The sequence below is a fragment of the Periophthalmus magnuspinnatus genome, chromosome 6, assembly GCF_009829125.3.
Source record: "Periophthalmus magnuspinnatus isolate fPerMag1 chromosome 6, fPerMag1.2.pri, whole genome shotgun sequence".
NCBI lineage: Eukaryota > Metazoa > Chordata > Actinopteri > Gobiiformes > Gobiidae > Periophthalmus > Periophthalmus magnuspinnatus.
Window position 1 is genome coordinate 10,634,660 of NC_047131.1, and position 25,382 is coordinate 10,660,041.

The 25,382-nt window shown below is 45.5% G+C and overlaps 3 protein-coding genes across 3 annotated transcripts in view; 2 read left to right on the top strand and 1 right to left on the bottom strand.

Annotated features, from left to right (window-relative positions):
* The first annotated feature begins 4,623 nt into the window (after positions 1–4,623).
* si:dkey-10o6.2 (uncharacterized protein LOC100124608 homolog) lies at positions 4,624–11,810 on the top strand. Its single transcript, XM_033968734.2, has 7 exons — positions 4,624–4,934; positions 8,300–8,424; positions 8,681–8,747; positions 9,412–9,568; positions 10,047–10,189; positions 10,401–10,511; positions 11,618–11,810. The coding sequence occupies exons 1-7, from the start codon at positions 4,773–4,775 to the stop codon at positions 11,795–11,797; spliced, it is 945 nt and encodes a 314-aa protein (XP_033824625.1). The 5' UTR covers positions 4,624–4,772; the 3' UTR covers positions 11,798–11,810.
* Positions 11,811–12,402: 592 nt separating this feature from the next.
* On the bottom strand, positions 12,403–19,176 carry LOC117372545 (nucleobindin-2-like). Its single transcript, XM_033968362.2, has 12 exons — positions 19,051–19,176; positions 17,787–17,894; positions 17,490–17,631; positions 16,504–16,607; positions 15,853–16,038; positions 15,356–15,446; positions 14,840–14,898; positions 14,301–14,393; positions 14,136–14,225; positions 13,816–13,986; positions 13,310–13,355; positions 12,403–12,734 (listed from the first exon to the last, which is right to left on the bottom strand). Exons 3-12 carry the CDS (start codon positions 17,536–17,538, stop codon positions 12,685–12,687), a joined length of 939 nt encoding a protein of 312 aa, XP_033824253.2. The 5' UTR covers positions 17,539–17,631; positions 17,787–17,894; positions 19,051–19,176; the 3' UTR covers positions 12,403–12,684.
* A 4,567-nt stretch (positions 19,177–23,743) lies between these two features.
* pik3c2a (phosphatidylinositol-4-phosphate 3-kinase, catalytic subunit type 2 alpha) overlaps positions 23,744–25,382 on the top strand; it is a 38,643-nt gene continuing 37,004 nt past the window's right edge. Inside the window, exon 1 of the mRNA XM_055222264.1 lies at positions 23,744–23,873. The gene's annotated coding sequence lies outside the window, so the exon portion shown is untranslated. The remainder of the gene's footprint in view (positions 23,874–25,382) is intronic.

Below are 25,382 nucleotides of genomic sequence, written 5' to 3' on the forward strand. Positions count from 1 at the left end.
GACATATTGTTGATGTAAAGATGACTTTGGGAGGTGCCACATAGAGTATATGAACTCTGACCCCATCGCTCTGGGCCCACTGCAGCAGAAACTCTGTCAGCAGTGGGACTGTTTGTTTACAGGTGCAAACATAATAAATTGACAGAGACACTTCTTGTATGTTTTTCTTTTATTGTACAGATAATTTCCACAACAGGCGCCCTAAATAAAAGTAATACTGAAATGTAATTTAAGAGCAGCAAATCCAAGACCAAGGCAGTAGCTTGGAGTCAACAAGGGATGGAAAAGACAGTGGGACAGTGGAACATGAGCTGTTTTGATGTAAGGGCTATAACGTGGAACAGGCAGTGCCAAAGGAGAAGCTGAGGGACTGGGGGGGTTAAAGAATTCACTTTGGGAAACATCCTGGATTGTGATCATAGAGGTCAAATGGGGTGTTTTTCGTAGGTAGCGAGGTAGGTAGGTATTCTACCTTTTATTTTATTACATTTTTAATATTGATTAGAGTGCACTGAGTGTTAGCCAACATTTTGATACATACTCCGGAACAGTACGTGGCAGTAATGCTCGGGATGGCGGCGTCATCGGCTGGTCGGAAAAGTGTGGGAAATTCAAAACTGATTGATCATCCTTCGTTGTTGGCGGTTGAGCAGATCTCCTAGAGTTGGGGGAGGATGATGATGTTAGCAAGGAGCAAAGTGAGCAGGGGGAGGACAACAGGCTTGCAAAGAACTGCAAGTGAGTTAGAAATAACAGTACTGATAGTGAAGCTGACCTTCCTACTATAACCGAGAGACAGAAAATAGACCATATGATTGTAATTTTGAGATTCAATGGGAAAAACCAGGCTAGTGTTAAGAGGCTTAGCCCGTTTATTTTGACCACTGACTTGAGCAGCAAGCTGGGTGATATCATATCGGAAAAAGTTCTTGCAGATGGAAATCTTCTTGTGCACTGTGCCAATGAAAGGCAGCTTAAAAAGCTCTGGATCTAAAACAGCTGGGAAAGCTTAAAGTGGATAGTGTGGGACAAGTGGGTTCCCAAAGAGCTAGTGGATGCCAGGGAGTTATCATGGGAGTACCTGCTGTTGTAAAAATGGATTATCTTAAAAACAAGATCAAAGGAGCCAAGATTACCCACTTAGAGAGGATGAAGGCCACAAGAGAAGGAGTGAAGTAGATAGTGAAAGTATCCTGATTCATTTTGAGGAAGAAATCCTTTCCCAAAAAAGTATTTCTTGGATTTATTTGTTTCCCAGTGAGAGCGTATGTCCCAAAACCACTGAGGTGCTATAACTGCCAAAGGTTTGGACACATGGCAAAAAACTGTAAAGATAAGAGAAGGTGTGCACGCTGTGGGGGGGATCATGAGTATGGCAAGTGTGGAACAGGGATCCAACCAAAGTGCTGCAGTTGTGGTGGAGCACATAGTGTGGCATACAGGGCAGACTGGGAAAAGTTTCAGAGGCTGTGTGAAGAATCTATGGGTTGCATAGATGAATCTAATAGCATAGACCTTATGAATAATCAGCTAACTGAGGCAACGTTAGAAGCAGCTCGGTCCTCTATCCCCGTGAGTAAAAATAAACCTTGTAGAGTATTGGTTCCTTGGTGGACAAGTGAATGCCAACAGACAGTAAAGGATCGTAATAAAGCCTTTAGACTGCTTAAAAAGACGCTAAATATGCAAAACCTAATACAATTCCGGAGGGCTGAGGCGCTAGTCAAAAGGACAGTTAAACAGGTGAAGCGAGGGAGCTGGAGAACTTTCTGTTCAAAAATGGGGAGAACTACACCAGTGGGTGACGTGTGGGGAATGGTTAAGAGGATGGGTGGAGACAGACAGGAGTGGGACTACCCCGTTTTAACTTCAGTGGAGGGAGCTGCAGTGTCAGACCAACAAAAAGCTGAGATTATGGCTAAAAGTTTTGCAGCGGTCCACAGTTCTGACAATGTATCAGAGATGGCAAAAGCAAGATTAGAGCAGACCAAAGCACACAATCTAGAAGCACTAAAGAGGAAGTCTACCTCAGGTCATAATTTGGACTCTTTATTTACTGTGGAGGAAATGAAGAGGGCACTAAGGACAACAAAGACAACTGCTCCTGGGAAAGATGAAATCTGTTACTCAATGTTGAAGAATCTTGGTAGGGAGGGTCTCAAAAAGTTGCTATGTCTCATCAATCGAATATGGATCCAGGGGGAACTCCCCGCCAATTGGAAGGAGGCAGTTATAGTCCCAATAAGAAAGCCAGGAAAGGACCCTCCAAACCAGCTAGTTATAGACCTATTGCCCTCACTTCAAACCTGTGTAAACTTATGGAGCGAATGATAACTGAATGATTGACTTTTGATTTGGAGAAACGAAGAATGCTAGCCAAATTTCAAAGTGGTTTCAGGAAGGCAAGAAACACAACAGATGCAGTTGTACGGCTTGAAAATGTCATTAGAAAAGCCCAGGTAAATAAGGAATTGGTACTAGCTGTCTTCTTTGACATTGAGAAAGCGTATGATATGCTGTGGAGGGAGGGCCTGTTAATTAAACTTCATAAGCTGGAAATAGGTGCCAGGGCCTTCAACTGGATCAAGGACTTCCTCTTTGGTAGGAAAATCCAGGTTCGAATAGGACCAACTTTTTCAAGTCAGTACACAGTGGACAATGGGACACCGCAAGGCAGTGCGATTAGTCCGTTGCTTTTTGTTATTATGATTAACGATGTGTTCACTGCAGTTCCTGAGGGGATTGGCAGGTCACTCTTTGCAGACGATGGTGCCCTGTGGGAGGCAGGTGTATTGAGCACATTGTTAGTAAGGTCCAAAATGCGGTAAATGTTGTGGTTGAGTAGGGTTTCAATTGGGGATTCAAATTTTCAGTAGAAAAGACAAAGCTGATGTTCTTTACCAAGAGGAAAGTAAGTGAGGCCTTAAAGCTTAAGCTGTACAGTGAGGAAATTGAGAGAGTCAGCTCATTTAAATTTTTAGGGGTTGTATTTGACTCACATCTGACGTGGAAGGCCCACATTGACAAAATTGAAACTAAATGTAAAAAGATAATTAATGTCATGAGGTGTGTAGCTGGGAGAGAATGGGGAGCTAGTTGCTCAGCGTTAAGGAGACTTTATCGAGTCCTCATAAAATCTGTGTTTGACTATGGATGTGTGGCGTATGGATCAGCTGCTTCCTCTGTGTTGAAACGATTGGATGTACTCCAGGCACAAGCTTTGAGAGTGTGCTGTGGGGCTTTTAAAACCTCTCCTGTTAATGCTCTGCAAGTTGAGATGGGGGAGATGCCTCTTGACCTGAGGAGGAAGCAAATATCTGCTAACTACTGGATTCATCTCAGGAGTCATGGTGAATCTCACCCTACCAAGGAAGTGCTTTTAGACTGCTGGGAATACAGAAAATGTCAGAGGGATCATTTTGGAAAGGTGGGAAACCTTGTGGCTAAGGAGTGCTGCGTCTTTGATTTAAACATATGCCCTGCTCTAGTGTTTCCTGCTGTGCCTCCCTGGTTACTGATGCCCCCGGTTGTTGATTGGTGCCTTCTTGACCTAAAGAGGGAGACAAAAGGGAAACTTGATCTTGTTGCAGCATTTCACTTTCACATCCAGGAGTGGTACAATAGCTTTACCCAAATATTCACTGATGGAACAAAAAACCCAGATACAGATGTGACAGGCTTTGGAGTAGCTGTCCCTTCCAAAAACATTGGGATTAACAGGTGGACCTCCGATGCCCTGGGAGTTTACACTGTGGAGGTGGTTGCTGTGTTGTTGGTGGCACTAAAGTGGGTAGAGATGGCAAAGGTGAAACAGGTGCTAGTGTGCTCTGACTCCTCTTCAGTTCTTTCTAGTATTCAGTCTCTTCAGTCAAATACTAGACCAGACATATTGTTTGATATATTGATGTGTATAACCAGACTTAATCATTGTGGATGTCTTGTTAAGTTTTTATGGGTGCCAGCTCACGTAGGTATTGAAGGAAATGAAAAAGTAGATAAACTGGCTAAAAGATCCCTAATCAAAATGAGTATTGAGATCATTATCAAGAGAGACAGATCACTAAAGAGTGGCAGAGGCATTGGGATACTGGAGTAAAGGGCAGACATCTGTATCAAATTAAAAAAGAGGTGACAGGGCTCACTGTGCAAGGGGGTGCAGGAGGGATGGAATGGTGATCACAAGACTGAGGCTGGGACATTTTGCGCTTAACGGGACATTACACATGATAGGGAAGCACGGGACTGGGCTCAAGAAGAGGAAGAGACAGTGGAGCATGTATTTTTAAGGTTTAGGGGCTACAATGTAGAACGGGAATCACTGAAGGAGAGGCTGGAAAAACAGGGACATCAAGCATTTTCACTGAGGAGTGTTCTGGGCTGTGGTAGTAAGGGCCAACTAGGAGCAGTGGTAGCCTTTTTAAAGAAGACCGGTGTTTATTATAGGATGTTGAAATAGATTATATTAATTTATTTCATTTAATTTCATTTTTATTTTATTTACTTTCGCATCAGATTGTGAGCCTATTCTGTCCCACACTCCGGAACAGTAGGTGGCGGTAATGCTCCTATACAATGGTTGCCAACCGCCGTAAAACAACAAAAAGAAGAAGAAGAAGGAAGTAATGCTCATTTCGATCGTTGTAAAACATTGATACATTTATGGAAGGCTCTTCAGGGGAGTTTTCATGGGACGCGTACATGCTTTGTTTTCGCTCTGGACTCCTATTTAAACCCGTTAGATCAGTGTAAAACCCGGTGCGGACTCCAGGACGATGGACGCGATCCCGGTGCTGGACTTCGGCGTTTACAGCCTCGAGTGCGACCCCGAGAGCGTGTCCGAGACCGAGCTCAAGAGACTCAGCCAGAAGATTTACGAGGCGTTTACTCGGGTGGGCTTCGTGTTTCTGAAGAACACGGGCATCACCCACGAAGAGGTGAGGAAGGGCATCCTGGTGAGGAACATCTGGGGCTGTAATGTGTTTTCAGGATATGACTGTGGGCGTGTGTAAAAGGGGAACCACTGTGGGAGAATATTCAAAAATAAGTCTTGCTTTTATATGAAGAAAGTACTTTAGACTTTGGACTCGCCCTCTGATACTGAAGCTGTTTAAACCCTCATTAAACTGAGGGAGCCGCTTATGTGTTAAATCTGACTTCTTCCCCAGTCATTTAACTTTCACTCACAAGGGCCAGACACAAATGTAGGTGTTGTGCTGTAGCCACAGACTGTATGTAGAGTTTTATTATATAGACTAAATAAAGCTATGCAGAGTGATTCTAGTTGCATGTTCTGATTCTGTTGACAAACGGAACCAAAATGAACAGTCAGAATTCCAGTAAAAGTCATCAACCACGAACTTTGTGAACTAAAGCCAAGTGAGGTGACGTTCATCAATGTGTGGAGATCAGTTTTATATTATATATGATATTAACCAGTAAACACATATAAACACACAAGCAGCACAGTCAGTTTATGGAGGGTTTAAATACAGCATCACCTTCGACATGAAACCTACGGCTTTCACATGGAGATCTGCTGCTCTTATCCTCACATTCACTTCAGCTGATCCTCAGAACCTGTTACATAAGCAATATTTTACAAGACTGAAAAACATTGATCAGAAGTAGTTTGGCTCTAGAGACTGAGGAGCTGTGAGGAGGAGGGACATGGACGTGCCCTAGAGACTGAGGAGCTGAGGAGGTGGGACATGGACGTGCCCTAGAGACTGAGGAGCTGAGGAGGAGGGACATGGACGTGCCCTAGAGACTGAGGAGCTGTGAGGAGGAGGGACATGGACGTGCCCTAGAGACTGAGGAGCTGTGAGGAGCAGGGACATGGACGTGCCCTAGAGACTGAGGAGCTGTGAGGAGGAGGGACATGGACGTGCCCTAGAGACTGAGGAGCTGAGGAGGTGGGACATGGACGTGCCCTAGAGACTGAGGAGCTGAGGAGGAGGGACATGGACGTGCCCTAGAGACTGAGGAGCTGTGAGGAGGAGGGACATGGACGTGCCCTAGAGACTGAGGAGCTGTGAGGAGCAGGGACATGGACGTGCCCTAGAGACTGAGGAGCTGTGAGGAGGAGGGACATGGACGTGCCCTAGAGACTGAGGAGCTGAGGAGGTGGGACATGGACGTGCCCTAGAGACTGAGGAGCTGAGGAGGAGGGACATGGACGTGCCCTAGAGACTGAGGAGCTGTGAGGAGGAGGGACATGGACGTGCCATAGAGACTGAGGAGCTGTGAGGAGCAGGGACATGGACGTGCCCTAGAGACTGAGGAGCTGTGAGGAGGAGGGACATGGACGTGCCCTAGAGACTGAGGAGCTGAGGAGGTGGGACATGGACGTGCCCTAGAGACTGAGGAGCTGTGAGGAGGAGGGACATGGACGTGCCCTAGAGACTGAGGAGCTGAGGAGGTGGGACAAGGACGTGCCCTAGAGACTGAGGAGCTGTGAGGAGGAGGGACATGGACGTGCCCTAGAGACTGAGGAGCTGAGGAGGTGGGACATGGACGTGCCCTAGAGACTGAGGAGCTGTGAGGAGCAGGGACATGGACGTGCCCTAGAGACTGAGGAGCTGAGGAGGTGGGACATGGACGTGCCCTAGAGACTGAGGAGCTGAGGAGGAGGGACATGGACGTGCCCTAGAGACTGAGGAGCTGAGGAGGTGGGACATGGACGTGCCCTAGAGACTGAGGAGCTGAGGAGGAGGGACATGGACGTGCCCTAGAGACTGAGGAGCTGTGAGGAGGAGGGACATGGACGTGCCCTAGAGACTGAGGAGCTGTGAGGAGCAGGGACATGGACGTGCCCTAGAGACTGAGGAGCTGTGAGGAGGAGGGACATGGACGTGCCCTAGAGACTGAGGAGCTGAGGAGGTGGGACATGGACGTGCCCTAGAGACTGAGGAGCTGAGGAGGAGGGACATGGACGTGCCCTAGAGACTGAGGAGCTGTGAGGAGGAGGGACATGGACGTGCCCTAGAGACTGAGGAGCTGTGAGGAGCAGGGACATGGACGTGCCCTAGAGACTGAGGAGCTGAGGAGGTGGGACATGGACGTGCCCTAGAGACTGAGGAGCTGTGAGGAGCAGGGACATGGACGTGCCCTAGAGACTGAGGAGCTGAGGAGGTGGGACATGGACGTGCCCTAGAGACTGAGGAGCTGTGAGGAGGAGGGACATGGACGTGCCCTAGAGACTGAGGAGCTGAGGAGGTGGGACATGGACGTGCCCTAGAGACTGAGGAGCTGTGAGGAGCAGGGACATGGACGTGCCCTAGAGACTGAGGAGCTGAGGAGGTGGGACATGGACGTGCCCTAGAGACTGAGGAGCTGAGGAGGAGGGACATGGACGTGCCCTAGAGACAGAGGAGCTGAGGAGGTGGGACATGGACGTGCCCTAGAGACTGAGGAGCTGAGGAGGAGGGACATGGACGTGCCCTAGAGACTGAGGAGCTGTGAGGAGGAGGGACATGGACGTGCCCTAGAGACTGAGGAGCTGTGAGGAGCAGGGACATGGACGTGCCCTAGAGACTGAGGAGCTGTGAGGAGGAGGGACATGGACGTGCCCTAGAGACTGAGGAGCTGTGAGGAGGAGGGACATGGACGTGCCCTAGAGACTGAGGAGCTGAGGAGGTGGGACATGGACGTGCCCTAGAGACTGAGGAGCTGAGGAGGAGGGACATGGATGTGCCCTAGAGACAACAGTAAAACGGCAGACTAGAGCCAGTCTCCAAACTGACTAGTAACTGACCTATCGATGTGTCGGCATAGCAACCATATCACAGGGTCATATTACACTATCTTTTGATCACTGTTCTAATGTTGTTTCCTCATCACAAACAGACCTGGAGTTGTGTTTTGTTTCATTCACACATGTTTAACACACAAACCCTGTATATTTAGGCTGAGTTCTTCTCTCAAACATAAAACACCACCTTGTTCCACCTTGTGATGTAATGTGGTAATACTGGAAGTGCTCCACTTGGTTTTTAAACTCCATACACCTTCGCTAGAATCATCTGGATGATTTCAGCCCTGGAATTGCCCATCTCTACTGAACTAAAGGTAAAAGGAGAAGTTACCTTGAAAACTACCACTTCATGACATCACAAGGTGGAACAGAAGATTTTGAGCTTTGGAGATGTAGACAGACTAATAATAAAGTGTTACTCAAACATGTGTGAATGAAACAAAACACAACTCCAGTATGTTTTTGAGGAGAGAACATCATAACGTGGAGCTCACAGGAGTCTTGTGTGATACAGGAGCTTTAAAAACACATAACTTGTATTTGCAGGTGTCTCATGTGATGAATGTGTCGTCGAGGTTTTTTTCTCTGCCTGAGAAACAGAAGATTGTGTTCAGCAGGGGGCGCTATGAGAACGACAGCAATCATGGCTGGGTCTCAATGGAGACCGAGAGGTACAACTACTGTGAATACTGCAACTACTGCAAACACTACTTAAAAGTCTGGTCCAAGTCTGGTCCAAGTCTGGTCCAAGTCTGGTCCAAGTCTGGTCCAAGTCTGGTCCAAGTCTGGTCCAAGTCTGGTCCAAGTCTGGTCCAAGTCTGGTCCAAGTCTGGTCCAAGTCTGGTCCAAGTCTGGTCCAAGTCTGGTCCAAGTCTGGTCCAAGTCTGGTCCAAGTCTGGTCCAAGTCTGGTCAAAATTTGTTTTTAGGTTGAACCCTGCCCGCCCTGGAGACCTAAAGGAGAGCTTCAACACAACTCTGCTGTCTCCAGACATTGTAAGACTTCCCCCTACTCATTGCATACAGTACACAACTAGACAGATTTTGCCTATGGTACCCCCCTGGGGCCCCTGGTATTCCCAGTGGTCTCCCGAGTCCTGCCCTGCTTAGCGAATCAGATCAGGCACTGACGGAGAAAGTTTTATGCCCGCTTATTTTCAAGACACTATTTTGCCGATCTACCCTCGTTTTTACCTCCTTTGGTACACGGCCCCTGTGATGTATTTCGGTACAAATTAAAAATATAGGCTGCTCGCTAGTGTGATGTGTGGCTATCCATAGGGGGTGCCAACAGCATGCTATGCTAAGTTTGTGATGACGTTTGCGGCGACGTCAGCTCCTATTGAGCACCGCCGTGGAAGTCGGCTCACGTGTTTCTTTTATTAAGTAATTTTAGCTGAATATTGTGATTTAAAATGTGCAAATTATAACATAATGGTCCACGGGGGTGTCAGAGATTAGAACTATAGAGCAGACACAAGCACAATGGCCAGAGCAGTCTGACCGTCTGATCATGAAACATTCTAAACTGCATCAGGTCTAAGGCACAAACCTTCACTGCTCTAACTGCACCCGTCTGGTCTGTGTGTGCACCCGTCCGGTCTGTGTTTTACACCTGTCCGGTCTGTGGGTACATGTCTTTTCTGTTTATGTTGTGCAGCTGTGGCCCACAGGTGGCACTCTCTCGGACTTCCGGGAGGTGCATACTTCCTTTTTCCACCGTTGCACTGCCCTCGGCCTCAGAGTGCTCCGCCTCCTCGCTCTCAGCCTCCACCTGCCCCCAGAGACTTTTGTGAAGGACCACAGCAAGATTGGTGGTAAGTAAGGCTGTCACGTGAATCGAAAACCAGATACTAATCGATACTAACAATAGTACTGAAACTAGATCCTCATTTTTGGCAGGTATCAATACTAAAAAGTCCCATTGACAGAGATTTACCTTTCCTGAATATCTTTAGAATGATCTTGAGCTGTATCAGAACAAGCATAAGACACTTAGACTAGTGTTTGCCCATAGACCACTATGGAACCTACTGGACACTGAGGGATTACACAGATATAAGGACACATGGGAATAGAAAAGAAAGTACTACCATTTAATCTGGAAAATCACAGTATATTGTCCAAAGAAACAATTTTTATTATCATTGTGGTATCGAAATCTAGTTTGAAATTTTAATATCATCACAACGATAGAGTGTTCCTGTCTGCTCCTGTCTGCGCCTCCGCTCCTCGAGTTCTGCTTCTGTCTGCTCCTCTGGCTCTGCTCCTATCTGATTGTCAGGTGTTTTTCAGAACTGGAGAACTGTACAACTCTGCGTTCTAACTTTTACCCCCCGATTGATGCGGGCCAGGCCAAACCGGGTCAGCTCCGATGTGGAGAGCACTCGGACTATGGCAGCATCACACTACTGTTTCAGAGCTCACCAGGAATCCAGGTCTGAACGGGGACTAAACGGGGACTAAACGGGGACTAAACGGGGACTAAACGGGGACTAAACGGGGACTAAACGGGGACTAAACGGGGACTAAACGGAGACTAAACGGAGACTAAACGGAGACTAAACGGGGACTAAACGGGGACTAAACGGGGACTAAACGGGGACTAAACGGGGACTAAACGGGGACTAAACTGGGTGTCTCTCTCAGGTGCGCAGTGTCTCAGGTGAGTTCATCTCTGCTCCCTGTCTCCCTGGAGCCGTCCTCGTTAACATCGCCGACCTGATGCAGCGCTGGACCAGTGACACCTTCATCTCTGCCGTATGTTTCATTGTTTTTACATTTAAACAATTTTTATTTCACATTAAGTGTCCTGTATCACACAAACTAACTCTTGTGAGCTTTATTCATACCTGGAGTTGTGTTTTCTTTCATTCACACATGTTTGAGTAACCCTTTATTATTAGTCTGTCTACATCTCCAAAGCTCAAAATGCTCTGCTCTACCTTGTGATGTCATGAAGTGGTAGTTTTCAATATAACAGCTGCTTTTACCTTTATTTCAGTAGAGATTGGCACACGTGACACATGACCACATGACAGCACAAGGTGGAACAGAGTGTTTTTAGTTTGAGAGAAGAACTCCTAAATATGCAACGTTTGTGTTAAACATGTGTGAATGAAACAAAACACAACTCCAGGTCTGTTTGTGATGAGGAAACAACATTAGAACAGAGATCAAAGAGCAGTGCATTATGGGACATTTAAGCAATTACTATTTTACGTATTGAAAGTCACTGAACCTCATTTTTTTTCTCCCATGTATCTGCTCCAGTACAGATATATTGCATAAGTTACCACTGTTAGCATGCTAGTTGCTGTTAGATTCATAGTGAAACTCCATTCTAGTCTTTGAGAGTTTTGAAAAGTGCTTATAACCTCATCATGGTGAATAACTAGGATGTTTTGAATGCATAAGGTAAGTGAGGAATAACTTTACTAAACTGTTTAAAATGATCTAGTTCTGTTTTTCATGTTTTTAAGACAGAAAAAATCAGGAACAGAAACTTCATTTCCCGGGTCAGAGGAAGGACTAACCCAGATGTGTCGGCCTGGTTTAGTCCTGGTTTAGACCTGGTTTAGTCCTGGTTTAGACCTGGTTTAGACCTGGTTTAGACCTGGTTTAGACCTGGTTTAGACCTGGTTTAGACCTGGTTTAGACCTGGTTTAGACCTGGTTTAGACCTGGTTTAGGGTTAATATCTTAGTTTTTGTTTCATGTGGATAGATCTAGTAATTGCAAAGTTCAGTGTCTTCTCCGTTTAAACAAACAAAAATACAAAATACATCCAGACAGGACACGACATCAAAACCAGGACTGAACCAGCACTGAACCAAGACTGAACCAGACCCTGTGTCTTCCCCTCAGGTGCACCGCGTGCAGCTGCCCCCTCCTGGCGACTCCTCGCAGCGTCAGTCTCTGGCCTTTTTCATGCAGCCCGACGATAGCGCTGTGATTAGTTGCTGCGATGGCTCTAATAAATATCCTCCTATCAGATCGGACCAGTACATCCACCAGCGCTTTGAGGATTCCTACGGCAGGAAGTGATGTAACCAGACTGTTCCGGGCTTTGTGACAGCGACTCAAACATTGACTTTGTTACGCTTAAGCCACTTTGTCACCAGTTTGGTTGTTTATTTTGGGTCGGATCATTGTCCATTTTGAAGACGCCCAAGTTTTAACTTCCTGGCTGATGTCTTGAGATGGTGTTCTTTCCTCATCATGCCATCTCTTTTGTGATTTTTTTGCAAAAAAAACTTGGAAGTGAGCTGTTTTAATCCTTAGAATAATAATTACTTTTTAGCTTGCACTAAAGCCTCAGGGATTTTAAAGCTAACCTTTATGTTAATCCAAATGATAAATTATTATTATTTTTTTACTATCTCATGTCTGACCCATGTTTATCCCCACTGTCATGATGACCCCTGCATCCTCCTCTGCACCCGTCTGCACTCTCATCTGCACCCGTCTCTGCCCTTCTTCATGTCTGCCTCTGCACCTGCCCCCTGCACTCCTCTGCACCCTCCTCTGTACTCGCCCCTCTACCCTGCTCAACTTTCCTCTGTAGCCTCCTCTGTTCCCAGTGTCATAATGACGTCACTAAATATTTTGCTTGTTTCTTTTATTAGACACACTGAGAACAGAATCAGTTTACATGTTTGTCAGTGATTCTTTATTTTTAAAAAAAGTACTTTTCTGTGACCAGGTTATGACAGAAATCATTCAAGGCTTTATAAATCTCAGATAAAAAGAAAAACTCACAGATCAGAAAAGTTTGAGCATGATGTCGTCTCTTTGGTTAGAAGCCACGGCTGCATCGTTTTTTAATACTTTTAAATCAGAAGTTCAGATGAGCAGAAACGTGTGGACCACAGAGTCTGACCCAAAGAGGGACCACGGGCCACCTCATGGTTTAATCGAGATTTAATCCTGGTTTAGTCCTGGTTCAGAAGTGGTGTGGTTCTGGACTGGACTTCTTCATGATCTATGACAAAATCAGAGTTGGTTAAAGATTTATTCTGTATTATGCTCATATTTATTGAAAGAGGGGGTATTTGACTTCTATATGGTATTAACTGCTCCACAGAACATCTTTGGATTACCATGTTACCTTTTATTGTTTTGAAAATGCTATATTCACCCAAAACAAAATATTAAAGTTTCACTTCTATTTTTGACACTCTGAGTCCCCCCTCCCTTTGCTCCCTGCTTTAAGTCACTTCCCCTTCAGAGCGCTATCACAACACAATCAGCTGCATCCCACTAATGAAACTACTGCACATCACATCAGGTTTATCAAGTTGCAGTGTACAGATTTGCATCATGTTTTGATGTAGGCTTGTGGGCGGAGACTTGTACAGGCTTGTACTGCTAACTGTAAGTAGGGTTTGAGTAGACCCTGGGAGAGATTGGTAGATTACTCAAACATGCATGGATGACATCTAGATTCCTTCAGGCATCTTTTTGATGAGAAACAGCGTTAGAACATGGGAGAAAGATACAAAAAGGACATTTGCATAATACCCCCTCTTTAAAGATCTGAACTGGACTTTCACTCACCCCAGGGCTCTCTCTTGTCCTTCAGTTTGTCCAGCTGACTCCAGGCCTGAGACACAGACAGAGCGGACACAAAGATGACAGAGACACAGAGAGGACACAGACAGAACAAGTACAGACAAAGGACACGGAGACAGAGGATACAGAGAGACAGAAGACACAAAGGACAGAGAGGACACAGAAAGACAAGACACAAAGGACACAGGGACAGAGATGATACAGAAAGACAGAAGACACAAAGGACACAGGGACAGAGGAGGACACAAAGAGAGAGGACATAGAAGGACAATAAGCAATCAGTGATCAGAATCTCAGAGTGGACAGACCATAGACTGTAAAATAACAGTCATATACAGTCTATTGCACAGATCCTTGTTTTGAGGCATGAGCCACACACAAAAGACTGATGCCATTTTGAAGCACATCTCACAGACGTTTATGTTTTGGTTCTGTTTTGGAGATGTTTTAGCTGTATTTGGCATGTGTTTTGTAGATGTTTTGTATCAGACCTGCTCCAGTTGGTGTTTCTGAGCATCCAGTCTCTTCTGCTTCTCCTCGAGCTCATGCTTCTGTCTCTGCAATTGCTCTGTCTCAGTCTCATGTTTCTCCATCTTTTTCATCAGACTTTCCTCAAATTCAGCCATTTCTGCATCTGTGAAGAACGGCTCATGGTCCACGGTCTGAGGAGAGACCGGGGTTAGTCCTGGTTTAGACCTGGTTTAGTCCTGGTTCTGTTCTAGTTCAGTCCTGTATTAGTCCTGGTTCAGTCATGGTTTAGTCCTGAATTAGTCCTGGTTAAGTTCTGGTTCACTTCAGGTTTAGTTCTGACCTCCCAATCTTCGTTCTTGTGGAACTCTTGTTTTTTGGTGTGTTCCATAAACTCTTGTTCAGAGATGATTTGGTCTCCATCTGTGTCCACCTAAAACAAACAAGATCCAGATCTGGTTATGATCCTTGTCTGGACTCTCAGATCTGGTTATGATCCTGGTGGTACCTCAGTCATGATTTCTTCTCTCATCCTCCGTCTCTCCTCCTCCATCTCCATCATGTCGTCCTCCTCATTCTCAGGGTCGTAGGCTTTGGCCAGCTACTCACGCAAAAATACAAAATACACACAAGCACACAGACATATTAACACACAAATAAACAAAAACAATTAACAGATCTGAACTGACTGAGCTCAACTCCAACACCTGAGCTGATTTGCGCTGTTAAACAAGTCCCTCTCAAATAACAATAGAGTCAAAGCTAGCTAGCATTAGCCAACAGATACAGTTAGTCACTTTTGTTGAAAATTAAACTCATAAACAGGACCACGAACACTTGGATTGATCACAGACTCCTGAAAATGTGCTCTTTAAACCTCTTTGGGATTCTTTCTTGAGTTTTCAAACAACTGTAAAACTTTTTTTTCTTTTCTTTTTAACATTCCATCATAGAGATACATGAAAAACACCCCCAGCGTGATAGATTACATTTTACTGTACTTTACCATGAAATTTCCAAAAGGTAAATTCACCAATGGCCTCTGACCTCTTGAGTGAACAAAGCCTCCAGCTCATCCTCATCCAGATACCCGTCCTGGTTTGTGTCTGAAACAACAAAACACTTTACCCACTCACACAGACCTGGTTTTGTCCTGGTTCAGTCCTGGTTTAGACCTGGTTTAGACCTGGTTCAGTCCTGGTTGAGACCTGGTTTAATCTTGATTTAGTCCTGGGTTAGTCCTTGTTTAGTTCTGGTTTAGACCTGGTTTAGTTCTGGTTTAGACACGGTTTAGACCTGATTTAGACCTGGTTTAAATGTGGTTTAGTTAGGTTTAGTGCTGGTTTAGTCCTCATTTAGTCCTGGTTTAGTCCTGGTTTAGACCCGGTTTAGACCAGGTTTAGACCCCACTTATTCCTGGCTTAGACCTGGTTTAGACTTGGATTAGTCTTTAGTCCTGGTTCAGTCCTGGTTCAGTCCTGGTTTAGTCCTGGTTTAGTCCTGGTTTAGTCTTTAGTCCTGGTTCAGTCCTGGTTCAGTCCTGGTTTAGGCCTGGTGTAGTACCATGCAGTCGGAAGAAAGTCTTCGGGTTGAAGTCGGCTTCGTCCAATCCGTCTGTCTCATGCCACACCTCCTTCAACTGATCCTCACTGCCCTGAAACACAGTACAAAAAGTTTAGCAGTAGTAGTAGTAGTCAAAGAGTGGTTGAGTTTGGGGTTTTTGTGCTTCTCTCTCTTCTCTCTGTGCTCCCTCTCTTCTCTCTCTCTCCCCTGAGGTAATGTTCTACAATATTTGTACTGTAGTAGTAGTAGTTGTAATAGTAGTACTTACAGGGTGGTTGAATTTTGGGTGCTTGTTGTGCTTTTATCTCTTCTCTCTGTGCTTCCTCTCTCTCTCCTCTGACATCATGTTCTATAGTATTCATACTGTAGTAGTACTTCACAGGGTGGTTGAGTTTTGGGTGTTTGTTGTGCTTCTCTCTCTTCTCTCTGTTTCTGTCCTCTGAGGTCATGTTCTATAATATTTGTACTGCAGTAGCAGTAGTAGTAGTAGTACTCACAGGGTGGTTGAGTTTTGGGTGCTTCTTGTGCTTCTCTCTCTTCTCTCTGTGCTCCCTCTCTTCTCTCTCTCTCTCCTGTGAGGTCATGTTCTTCAAACGTTCTCGTCGTTCATGTTCCTTCATCATCTCATAGCGTTTGAACTCCGCATGCTGCTGCTCATCCACCCTCTGTAGGTCTTTAGTGGCCTGGAAAGAGTCAGATGCCCTCCCGTCATCCCCCTATATATATCAGATGCCCCCTCTGTGTGTCAGATTGTGTCAGATGCCCTCCCTACGAGTCAGGTTGTGATGACTCGTCTTATTTCTTCTATAGGACGCATCTCTTGTATCTGTGTCTATGCTGCTGCTCTGCTGCTCTTATCCGTCCAGGGTCTAGAAAGTGGGAGGAGCCAACAGCTGCACCTGGATGTGGGCGAGGCCCACCTGCTTAAGAGAGGGCAGCTGGACACAACGGTTGCTTTGCTCCTGTTTTTAATACATTTTTTGTAAACCTTTTTAAACATGTGTGGACTCCATTTTGTCTGAACCCTGAGCCAGTTTGTGACATAGATTGTATCAGATGCCCTCCCCGTGGGCCAGATGACGTCCCAGTCTGTCAATGTGCTCCTAGCGTGCCAGATTGTGTCAGATGTCCTCGCTCCTTGTACATACCGCTTTTATGAGTCGGTCCAGGTCTTCCACCTCAAAGACGTGAGGGTTTGTGAAGTCCATGTGGTCAAAGTGTTTGAGCAGAGCCTGGTGGTCCCTCAACTGACCTGAACACAGGGACATTAGACAAGTAGTAGTAGTAGGGATAGTAGAAGTAGCAGTAGCAGCAGCAAAAGTATTAGTAGCAGTAGTACTAGTAGCAGAAGCAGTATTAGAAGTAGCAGCAACAGTAGTAGAAGTAGCAGTAGCAGTAGTAGCAGCTGAAGTAGTAGCAGTAGGATTAGTAGTAGCAATAATAATCGTAGTAGTAGTAGTTGTAGCAGCAGTAGTCCTAGAAGTAATAGTAGTAGTAGCATTTGTAGCAGTAGTAGTAGCAGTAAAAGTAGTAGCAGTAGTAGTAATAGCAGTAGTAGTAGCTGTAGTAGTCGTAATAGTAGTAGCAGTAGTAAGAATAGCAATAGTAGGAGTAGTATCTGTAGAAGCAGTAGCATTAGTGGTGGCAGCAGTAATAGTCGCAGTAGTAGATGGATCAGTAGTCCTAGTAGTAGTAGTAATAGCAGTTGTAGCAGCAGTAGTAGTACTAATAGTAGCAGTAGTAGTAGCAGTAGTAGTAGTAGATGTAGCAGTAGCAATAGTAGTAGCAGTAGCATTAGTGGCAGTAGCAGTAGCAATAGCAGTAGTAGTAGCGTTAATGGTAGTAGCAGCAGTAATAGCAGTAGTAGAAGTAGTTGCAGTAGTAGTAACAGTAGTGATAGCAGTAGTAGTAGCAGTAATAGTAGTAGTAGCAGTAGCTGCAGTAGTAGTAACAGTAGTGATAGCAGTAGTAGTAATAGTAGTAGCAGAAGTGGTAGTAGCAGCAGCAGTAGTAGTAGAAGTAGCAGTAGCATTAGTGGTAGTAGTAGTAGCTGTAGTAGAAGTAGTAGCAGTAGTTGCAGCAGCAATAGTAGTAATAGCAGTAGTAGTAGCAGCAGTAGTAGTAGTAATAGTACCTTTTCCTTCTTTCTTCAGTTTGAGGTCTCTCTTGGCCTTCAACAGCATTCTCAGACGGGTGATTTCTTCTCTCTTGAGTTCGTCCAGTTTGGTTCTGATGCTGTGATGCACAAAGTCCAGCTCCTGAGACAGAGAGCCGTCCTACACGCACACGCACACACACAAACACACAAATATATATATATATATATATATATATATATATATATATATATATATATATATATATATATATATATATATATATATATATATATATATATGCAGTAGCTAGTAGTAGCTTGTTTGCTGTTTACCTGAATGTCACTGGCATTGACGTTGCGCAGTTTCTCTCTGAAGTGTGGGTCTTTCTCCAGGTATTGTACCACTTGCTGAAGGTATGTGTTATAATGCAGAGCCACGTCCTGCACAACAAAAATTAGATGTGATGAGATGGGAATAGATGAGATTAGATTAGACCAGGGGTCGGCAACCTTTAACACCCAAAGATTCACTCTGACTCGGTTTCCATGAAAAACACTGGGAGCCTCAAATACTTGTTGACTTATCTAAAATGAAGATAACGCTGTATATATTGTTTTTTTTTACCTTTAAACTTGTATAAACAACTGTAGTTTGTTGCTTATGAAATTCATAAAGTGCTACTCAGACTTCTGCTCCTGAACCTCTGTACACAGTGTGCGCAAATCGAGACTGTATGAGGTCACTTTCATCTTTATGCAGGACTGTGAGCTGTCGTCTGTGAGGTGTGAGCAGTGTTTGTTTTTAACAGTTCATGGTGGAGAATAGATGCTCACGTATGTGGATCCAAAGAGCGACAGGACTGCCAATGCATATTTCTTGATAATGGCATTTTGGCGAGTATAACAGCTTTCTCGAGTGTAATGCTAATATTTTGAGCAACAAAAAAAATTAATTATAATTTTATTTTAATATTTCAAGATCACAATAATCTTCCAATTTAAACTACAATAAAAAAAGAAGTAACACAAATAGAATACACTTCAATTAAATACTTATAATTAATTTTCCCAAGCCACACGGAGACGCAGTATAAGGATGAAAGAGCCACATGAAGCTCTGGAGCCATAGATTCCAGACCCCTGGATTAGACAGATTAGATTATTTTAGATTAGACAGATGAGATTATATTATTTTAGATAAAATTAGATTAGATGATATTAGATTATATTAGATTTGATTAGACAGATTAGATTAGGTAAAGATAGATTAGACCGATGAGATTAGATTAGATTAGATAAAGTTAGGTAGAATTAGATTAGATTTGATGAGATCAGATCACATTACATTAGACACATTACAGCAGTGAAAGCACAAACACACAACCTGCTTGTCTCCATGGAAATATTGTTTTGCTCTGAGAGTCCCACAATATGGCATTAAACTTGTCCATCTCCATGGAGACAAGCACTTGACAGCACCAGGCCAGGATACAGGTTCATGCATGTTATATTTGCTATTATTATACATTAAATAAATGCAGTTTTACTAATGCCACATTGGAACATTCTGGAACATCATTGTTACAGTTGTACTCACGGCACTCCTCGGGGCCGGTTTGTTCTCTGTTTGTTTGTGAGTTACAGAACTGGATCGAGTCTGGACCAGGATCTGGACCAGGACCAGAACCAGCAGCAAGAGCCTAAGGGACACACTGGAGATCAGGTCCATCTGAAACACAGAGAGAGGAGTGTCTATGGAGGTATCACTGATCATTACTTTAGTATACCACTGGTCACCATTAATAGTCAAACTTTTTTTTGTATATTGAGACTTTTAAATACATTTTTAACCCAACAAAGATTAAATCTGACTCAATCACTCCCTCTCTCACTTCTTCCCTCCCTCTCTCACGCCCTCTCTCTCACACTCCCTCTCCCCCTCATTCACTCCCTCTCTGTCACACTCCCTCCCTCCCTCTCTCTCACTCTCTCTCACTCAGTCCCTCTCGGACTCGGCCGATTCAACGCCTTAACGAGGACCACAGCTCTGATTATTTGGTTAAACATTTTTTCAACTTTATCAAATTAACATAAAAAAGACATAATAATCAATATAATAAATATCCATAACTGTTACCTTGCAACCATAAATAAAAATAAGGGCCAAAACTTGTCTAAATGACACAATAGTTCTGATTAACTCTGATTAGATACAAATAAAAGACAACAGGTTTATTCAGTGAAATGCAGGCTTAAAGTGTCAGTGTGTAGTGTCTGATGACAGAGCCATAGATTCTGTTTTACAACTCACAAGTATATATATATTTTTTTTTACTTTTCTTCTCAACTTTTCTTCACAAACTGCCACTGAACTGATGTAAAACTGTTATAAATATTTAGCACAGATTCTATCCACCAGAGTCAGGATCAGACAAGCCTGAAAGCTGTCATGTGCACTTTATCGCCTCCTGCTGTTGCTGCTTTGAACTGAGGAGAGTCTGAGCGTCACACCAGCTGAAACGTCACACCTGGTTTAACAGCCTCAAGCCTTAAATAACTGTTTCTGTGCAAATCTTCAAAAGTCACATTAACAAATATTTTTTCCCCCTGATCATTCCTATCAGTGACGAGCTCCATTGTCCAAGCACACCACAACATCTGGGAGGGCATCTGACACACCACAACATCTGCAGATTAAAGTACACTATGTAACTTTTATGGTAGAGGGTCCACCACCTGCTTGTCTTCATGGAGATTATTGCGAATATTGTTATGCTTTGACTGGAATATTCCACAGTATGGCATTACACTCCGTTCTCCTCATTACAGGTTCATTACAGTTTAGTTGCAAAAGTACCTTAAATATTGCTGAGGGCGGGTGGGCATCTGGGAAATTAGACTCAACTTTTTGTTTGAACATTTAAAAGTAAAAAAGCAGAATGTATATGTATGAATGTATATAAAATGTAGAAAGTAAAAAAAAAAAAACCAAAAAAAAAAAAACCAAAAAAAAAAAAACATGTTCTCCGACTGTTTAAATCTAATAATTTAAGGCAATAAGTGACATTTTTAACAAATTAAATGAACTGAAATGAGTCAAAGGCCGTGTGCAGCCACGTTATGGACAACAGCATCCGCGTCATTTCGTCATTTCTAGCGATTTAATGTCATAAACACATGTATTTCAGTCGTCCTTAGTGTTCCCTCATTGACATTCAGCTGTAGTTTCGTGTTTAGTTACATTTACTTTAGATTTCTGAATAGTTTACAGATAAAAATGCCCAGTAAACTTCATTGTTGTGAATCCACCTGTTGCTAATGCTCTCAGCGGTCACTGATGGAGCTTGTACGCGTGTAAACGTGTGAAAAAACGACTCTAAACCGGTTTAAAACAGCATGCTGGAGCCTGAAATGTGTCGTAAACATTCATACTACACTCCCGGGAAAAAATACTTACTTTTGGCCGCTCGTCGCTACAGTTTTTCGGGTTTATTCTCGGGTTTGCCCTGGTAATCGGAGGCAGAATGGCATCTCCTGAAGCGCACCCGGCTTAGAAGAGAGCTGCGGTTGCCATGGCGACCGCCCGCCCCTGCAGAGCTTTGATTGGTTTAAAGAGGACGGAGCGGAGTCGCTCTAGGAGCTGATTGGCCGCTCTGAGCTGTCAGTCAGACCAGGCTTTGCACGCAACTGACGTCACACACGCAGAGCTAAACTGTACGTGGCGTTTAAGCTCCAAAACAAACACGAAATTACATTTAAAAAAATATACGCCAGGCTGAAAGTGTGGAAATAAAATAGGGACATTTGAAAAAATAAATAAATACATTGAATATAATCTGTTTATAATTAAAATAATGGATTTTGCATATTTTATCTTGGATACAGCAATAGACAAGAGAAAGTAGAACATGAGAGGAGGATGTAGAGGAGCAGAAGAGAGGGTCAGGGGAGGAGAGAAGAGGGGCAGAGGAGCAGAGGAGAGGGGCAGAGGAGCAGAGGAGAGGGCCAAAGAAGCAGAGGAGAGGGTCAAAGGGGCAGAGGAGAAGGTCAGAGGAGCAGAGGAGAGGGGCAGAGGTCAGATGAGAAGGTCAGAGGAGCAGAGGAATGGAGTAGAAGAGGGGCTTAGAGGAGATGAGCAGAGGAAAGGGTCAGAGAAGCAGAGGAGAGAAGAAGAGGAGAGAAGAAGAGGAAAGGGTCAGGGAAGCAGAGGAGAGGAGCAGAGGAGAGAAGAAGAGGAAAGGGTCAGAGAAGCAGAGGAGAGGAGCAGAGGAGAGAAGAAGAGGAAAGGGTCAGGGAAGCAGAGGAGAGGAGCAGAGGAGAAGGTCAGAGGAGCAAAGGAGTAGAGAAGAGGGGAAGAGGAGCAGAGGAAGGAGTCAGAGGAGCAGTTATATCAACGTCATAACATGGTCTTCCATGTTATGACGTTGATATAACTTTATTACTCTTACTTGAGTACTATTTCGGTTACTGTTCCTCCTGTGATACTACAGCAACACAACAGTTCTGTTACAGGTCTGTGATCTCTCCTTCTCCAAATAATAAACATGCTCCTGTATTATAAATACATCTGCACTTTCTCTGTTCACCCGCTGAGCTTCGCTGTTCACCGTGTGATCCGCGGCTCTGTGCCCGCAGCAGACGCTACTTCCCCAGCCTCGCTCCGCTCCAGCCCCCGTTCTCCTCCGTTCCTCTTCCCCTCCTCTCTCCTCTTCTTCTTCCCTCTTGTCCTCACCTCCTTTCGTCTCCACCTGTACGGTTCTCTCCTCCCTTCTCCTCCTCCTCCCCCCTTCTCCCCTCTCCTCCTTTCCTCTAACCACCTCGCCTTCTCCACTCCTCCTCTTTCCTTCCCGGTCCTACTCCCCTATCCTCCCCGTTCCTCCTCCCCTCTACTCCCTGGTCCTCCTCCCATATTTCCTTCCTGGTGCTCCTCACCTCTTTCCTCCCCGGTCTTCCTCCCCTCTCCTCCCCAGTCCTCCACCCCTCTTCTCCCTGGTCCTCCTCCCCGCTCCTCCCCTCTTTCCTCCCCGGTCCTCCTTCTCTCTCCTCCCCTCTTTCCTCCCCTGTCTTCTTCCCCTCTCCTCCCCGGTCCTCCTTCTCTCTCCTCCCCTCTTTCCTCCCCTGTCTTCTTCCCCTCTCCTCCCCGGTCCTCCTCCCTTCTCCTCCCCTCTTTCCTCCCCTCTTTCCTCCCCGGTCCTCCTCCCCTCTTTCCTCCCCGGTCCCCCTCCCCTCTTTCTTCCCCGGTCCTCCTCCCCTCTTCTCCGCGGTCCTCCTCCTCTCTCCTCCCCGGTCCTCCTCCCCTCTTTCCTCCCTTGTCCTCCTGCCCTCTTCTCCCTGGTCCTCCTCCCCTCTCCTCCCCTCTTTCCTCCCTGGTCCTCCTCCCCGGTCCTCCTCCCCTCTCCTCCCCTCCTTCCTCCCTGGTCCTCCTCCCTTGTCCTCCTCCCCTCTTCCCCCGGTCCTCCTCCCCTCTTTCCTCCCTGGTCCTCCTCCCCTCTTCCCCCGGTCCTCCTCCCCTCTTTCCTCCCTTGTCCTCCTCCACTCTTCCCCCGGTCCTCCTCCCCTCTTTCCTCCCTGGTCCTCCTCCCCTCTTCCCCCGGTCCTCCTCCCCTGTTTCCTCCCATGTCCTCCTCCCCTCTTCCCCCGGTCCTCCTCCCCTCTCCTCCCCTCTTTCCTCCCTTGTCCTCCTCCCCTCTTCCCCCGGTCCTCCTCCCCTCTCCTCCCCTCTTTCCTCCCTTGTCCTCCTCCCCTCTTCCCCCGGTCCTCCTCCCCTCTCCTCCCCTCTTTCCTCCCTTGTCCTCCTCCCCTCTTCCCCCGGTCCTCCTCCCCTCTCCTCCCCTCTTTCCTCCCTGGTCCTCCTCCCCTCTTCCCCCGGTCCTCCTCCCCTCTTTCCTCCCTTGTCCTCCTCCACTCTTCCCCCAGTCCTCCTCCCCTCTTTCCTCCCTGGTCCTCCTCCCCTCTTCCCCCGGTCCTCCTCCCCTCTTTCCTCCCTTGTCCTCCTCCACTCTTCCCCCGGTCCTCCTCCCCTCTTTCCTCCCTGGTCCTCCTCCCCTCTTCCCCCGGTCCTCCTCCCCTCTTTCCTCCCTTGTCCTCCTCCCCTCTTCCCCCGGTCCTCCTCCCCTCTCCTCCCCTCTTTCCTCCCTTGTCCTCCTCCCCTCTTCCCCCGGTCCTCCTCCCCTCTCCTCCCCTCTTTCCTCCCTTGTCCTCCTCCCCTCTTCCCCCGGTCCTCCTCCCCTCTCCTCCCCTCTTTCCTCCCTTGTCCTCCTCCCCTCTTCCCCCGGTCCTCCTCCCCTCTCCTCCCCTCTTTCCTCCCTGGTCCTCCGCTCCTCCTCCGGCCTCCACAGGAACTGACGTCTACGGCCGAACAGACGCCGAAAAATGCCACCGCAGGAAAAATGGCTCCGGTGTTCCGCGCTCCGCTGAAAGGTAAAGCCGCTCAGTCGCGTCCTTTCTCCGCGTAAAGTTTTTAGATTTCACCGGGAGACTCTCGGCGCCATTTGCCTCCGTGAACCGAACCGTGAAAGGAGCACGAGCCTCGCCGAGCCGCTCTCTTCCGCGTTCGGGACTCTTGGCTGTCTGCGGTACTTTTAAATAATTAAACCCGTGTTACTTAAGTCTTGGACAGGCTTTTAAAGACGGACATTTCAGCGGAGACTCCACACTTTTGCACCGAACAGAAACGACTCCATTTTACCCGCGTTAACGGACAAGTTCTGAGAAAGTGTCCGAAGTCTGTGAGCAAAAGTTTGGCCCGGACCGAACTGTGACAAACTGCTTTAAAAGTGCATTTTAGCCCTTTACAATCCACATTTTAATCATAATATCACTCCTTCAATGTTTATCTGCGGATATTATATTGTTTTACTCGTAATCAACCATTTTAAACACTTTGAAAACATTGTTCAGCGAAAAACATTGAATCTCGCTTAAAAAACAAGCAATTAAGTGTTCTACCATTGATTTTGAAATGTTTTTGGTTAGCATATTAATTAAAAATTCTTCAAGCTGTTAAGATGTAATTTTGTTTTCAATTCGGCATAGTATGTATTTCATATTATCATTACATAATTTCAGAAATACGGTCGATAATTGTCTGGAAGCTTTAAACAAGTTAAAACTATTCGTTTGTTGATAAAATGTTTTGAGAACCCATTGATCCATGTTTATGGTCTTGTTTGTTTTGATTTTTGGAGATTTTTTTTCATAATTTTGAGGTTTTATATTTTTAACCCCCTGGAATGTGTTAAACATCAGCTACAGCCACACACGCCTGTAATAAACTGTAAAAGTACATTGAGTTTTCTACAGGTGTGAGTGTCATGAGCGTTCAAAACAAGACCGGGACTGAACCGGGACTGACCAAGGACTGAAACTGAACTCAGCAGGGACTGAACCCAGACTAAACCAGGGTTAGACCAGGACTAAACTAGAGACTGGACTGGGACTGGACCGGGACTGAACCAGGACTGTTTCCTTCCATATAATGCTTCATCTTCAGTAATTCTTCCTGTGGACTTTGAACTCACCAGTGTCTCAAGTGTATCAGCAACACGACTACTGCCTAGTGTGTCCTGGTCTATTCATGGTTCAGTCCTGATTTTAGTCCCAGCCTAGTCCCAGTCTAGTATCTGACCTAATTTAAACCTGTGTCAAAGTGTGAGAACTGTGTTAATCAATAAAGTGATTAACAACAACAGGATCTGAATCGGCCAGTGTCACATGACTGTGAGACGGGTCCTGGTTTAGTCCTGGTTTTAGTTTAAACCATAAATTATTTATTAAATCAGCCCTTTTCTTCAATATGTTCTGTTTAGATCTTTAATCATGTTCTAGTCATTTCTTCTCAATGAGCCTCTGAAGTTGTATTTGGAGTGATTCATGTTTGAGTAATCTTTAATTGTTTATTTTCATGACGCCATTTTGCCGATCTACCCC

Excerpts from the sequence above, each read along its gene's own strand:
- LOC117372545 (XM_033968362.2), bottom strand. The coding sequence starts at position 17,538 with ATGCTGTTGAAGGCCAAGAGAGACCTCAAACTGAAGAAAGAAGGAAAA. Across the intron at positions 16,039-16,503 it reads TGGACCGACTCATAAAAGCG|GCCACTAAAGACCTACAGAG; the intron begins GTATGTACAAGG and ends GACTCTTTCCAG. Across the intron at positions 14,394-14,839 it reads AGGCTTTGTTCACTCAAGAG|CTGGCCAAAGCCTACGACCC; the intron begins GTCAGAGGCCAT and ends TTGCGTGAGTAG.
- si:dkey-10o6.2 (XM_033968734.2), top strand. The coding sequence starts at position 4,773 with ATGGACGCGATCCCGGTGCTGGACTTCGGCGTTTACAGCCTCGAGTGC. Across the intron at positions 4,935-8,299 it reads CGGGCATCACCCACGAAGAG|GTGTCTCATGTGATGAATGT; the intron begins GTGAGGAAGGGC and ends TTGTATTTGCAG. Across the intron at positions 8,748-9,411 it reads CTCTGCTGTCTCCAGACATT|CTGTGGCCCACAGGTGGCAC; the intron begins GTAAGACTTCCC and ends TATGTTGTGCAG.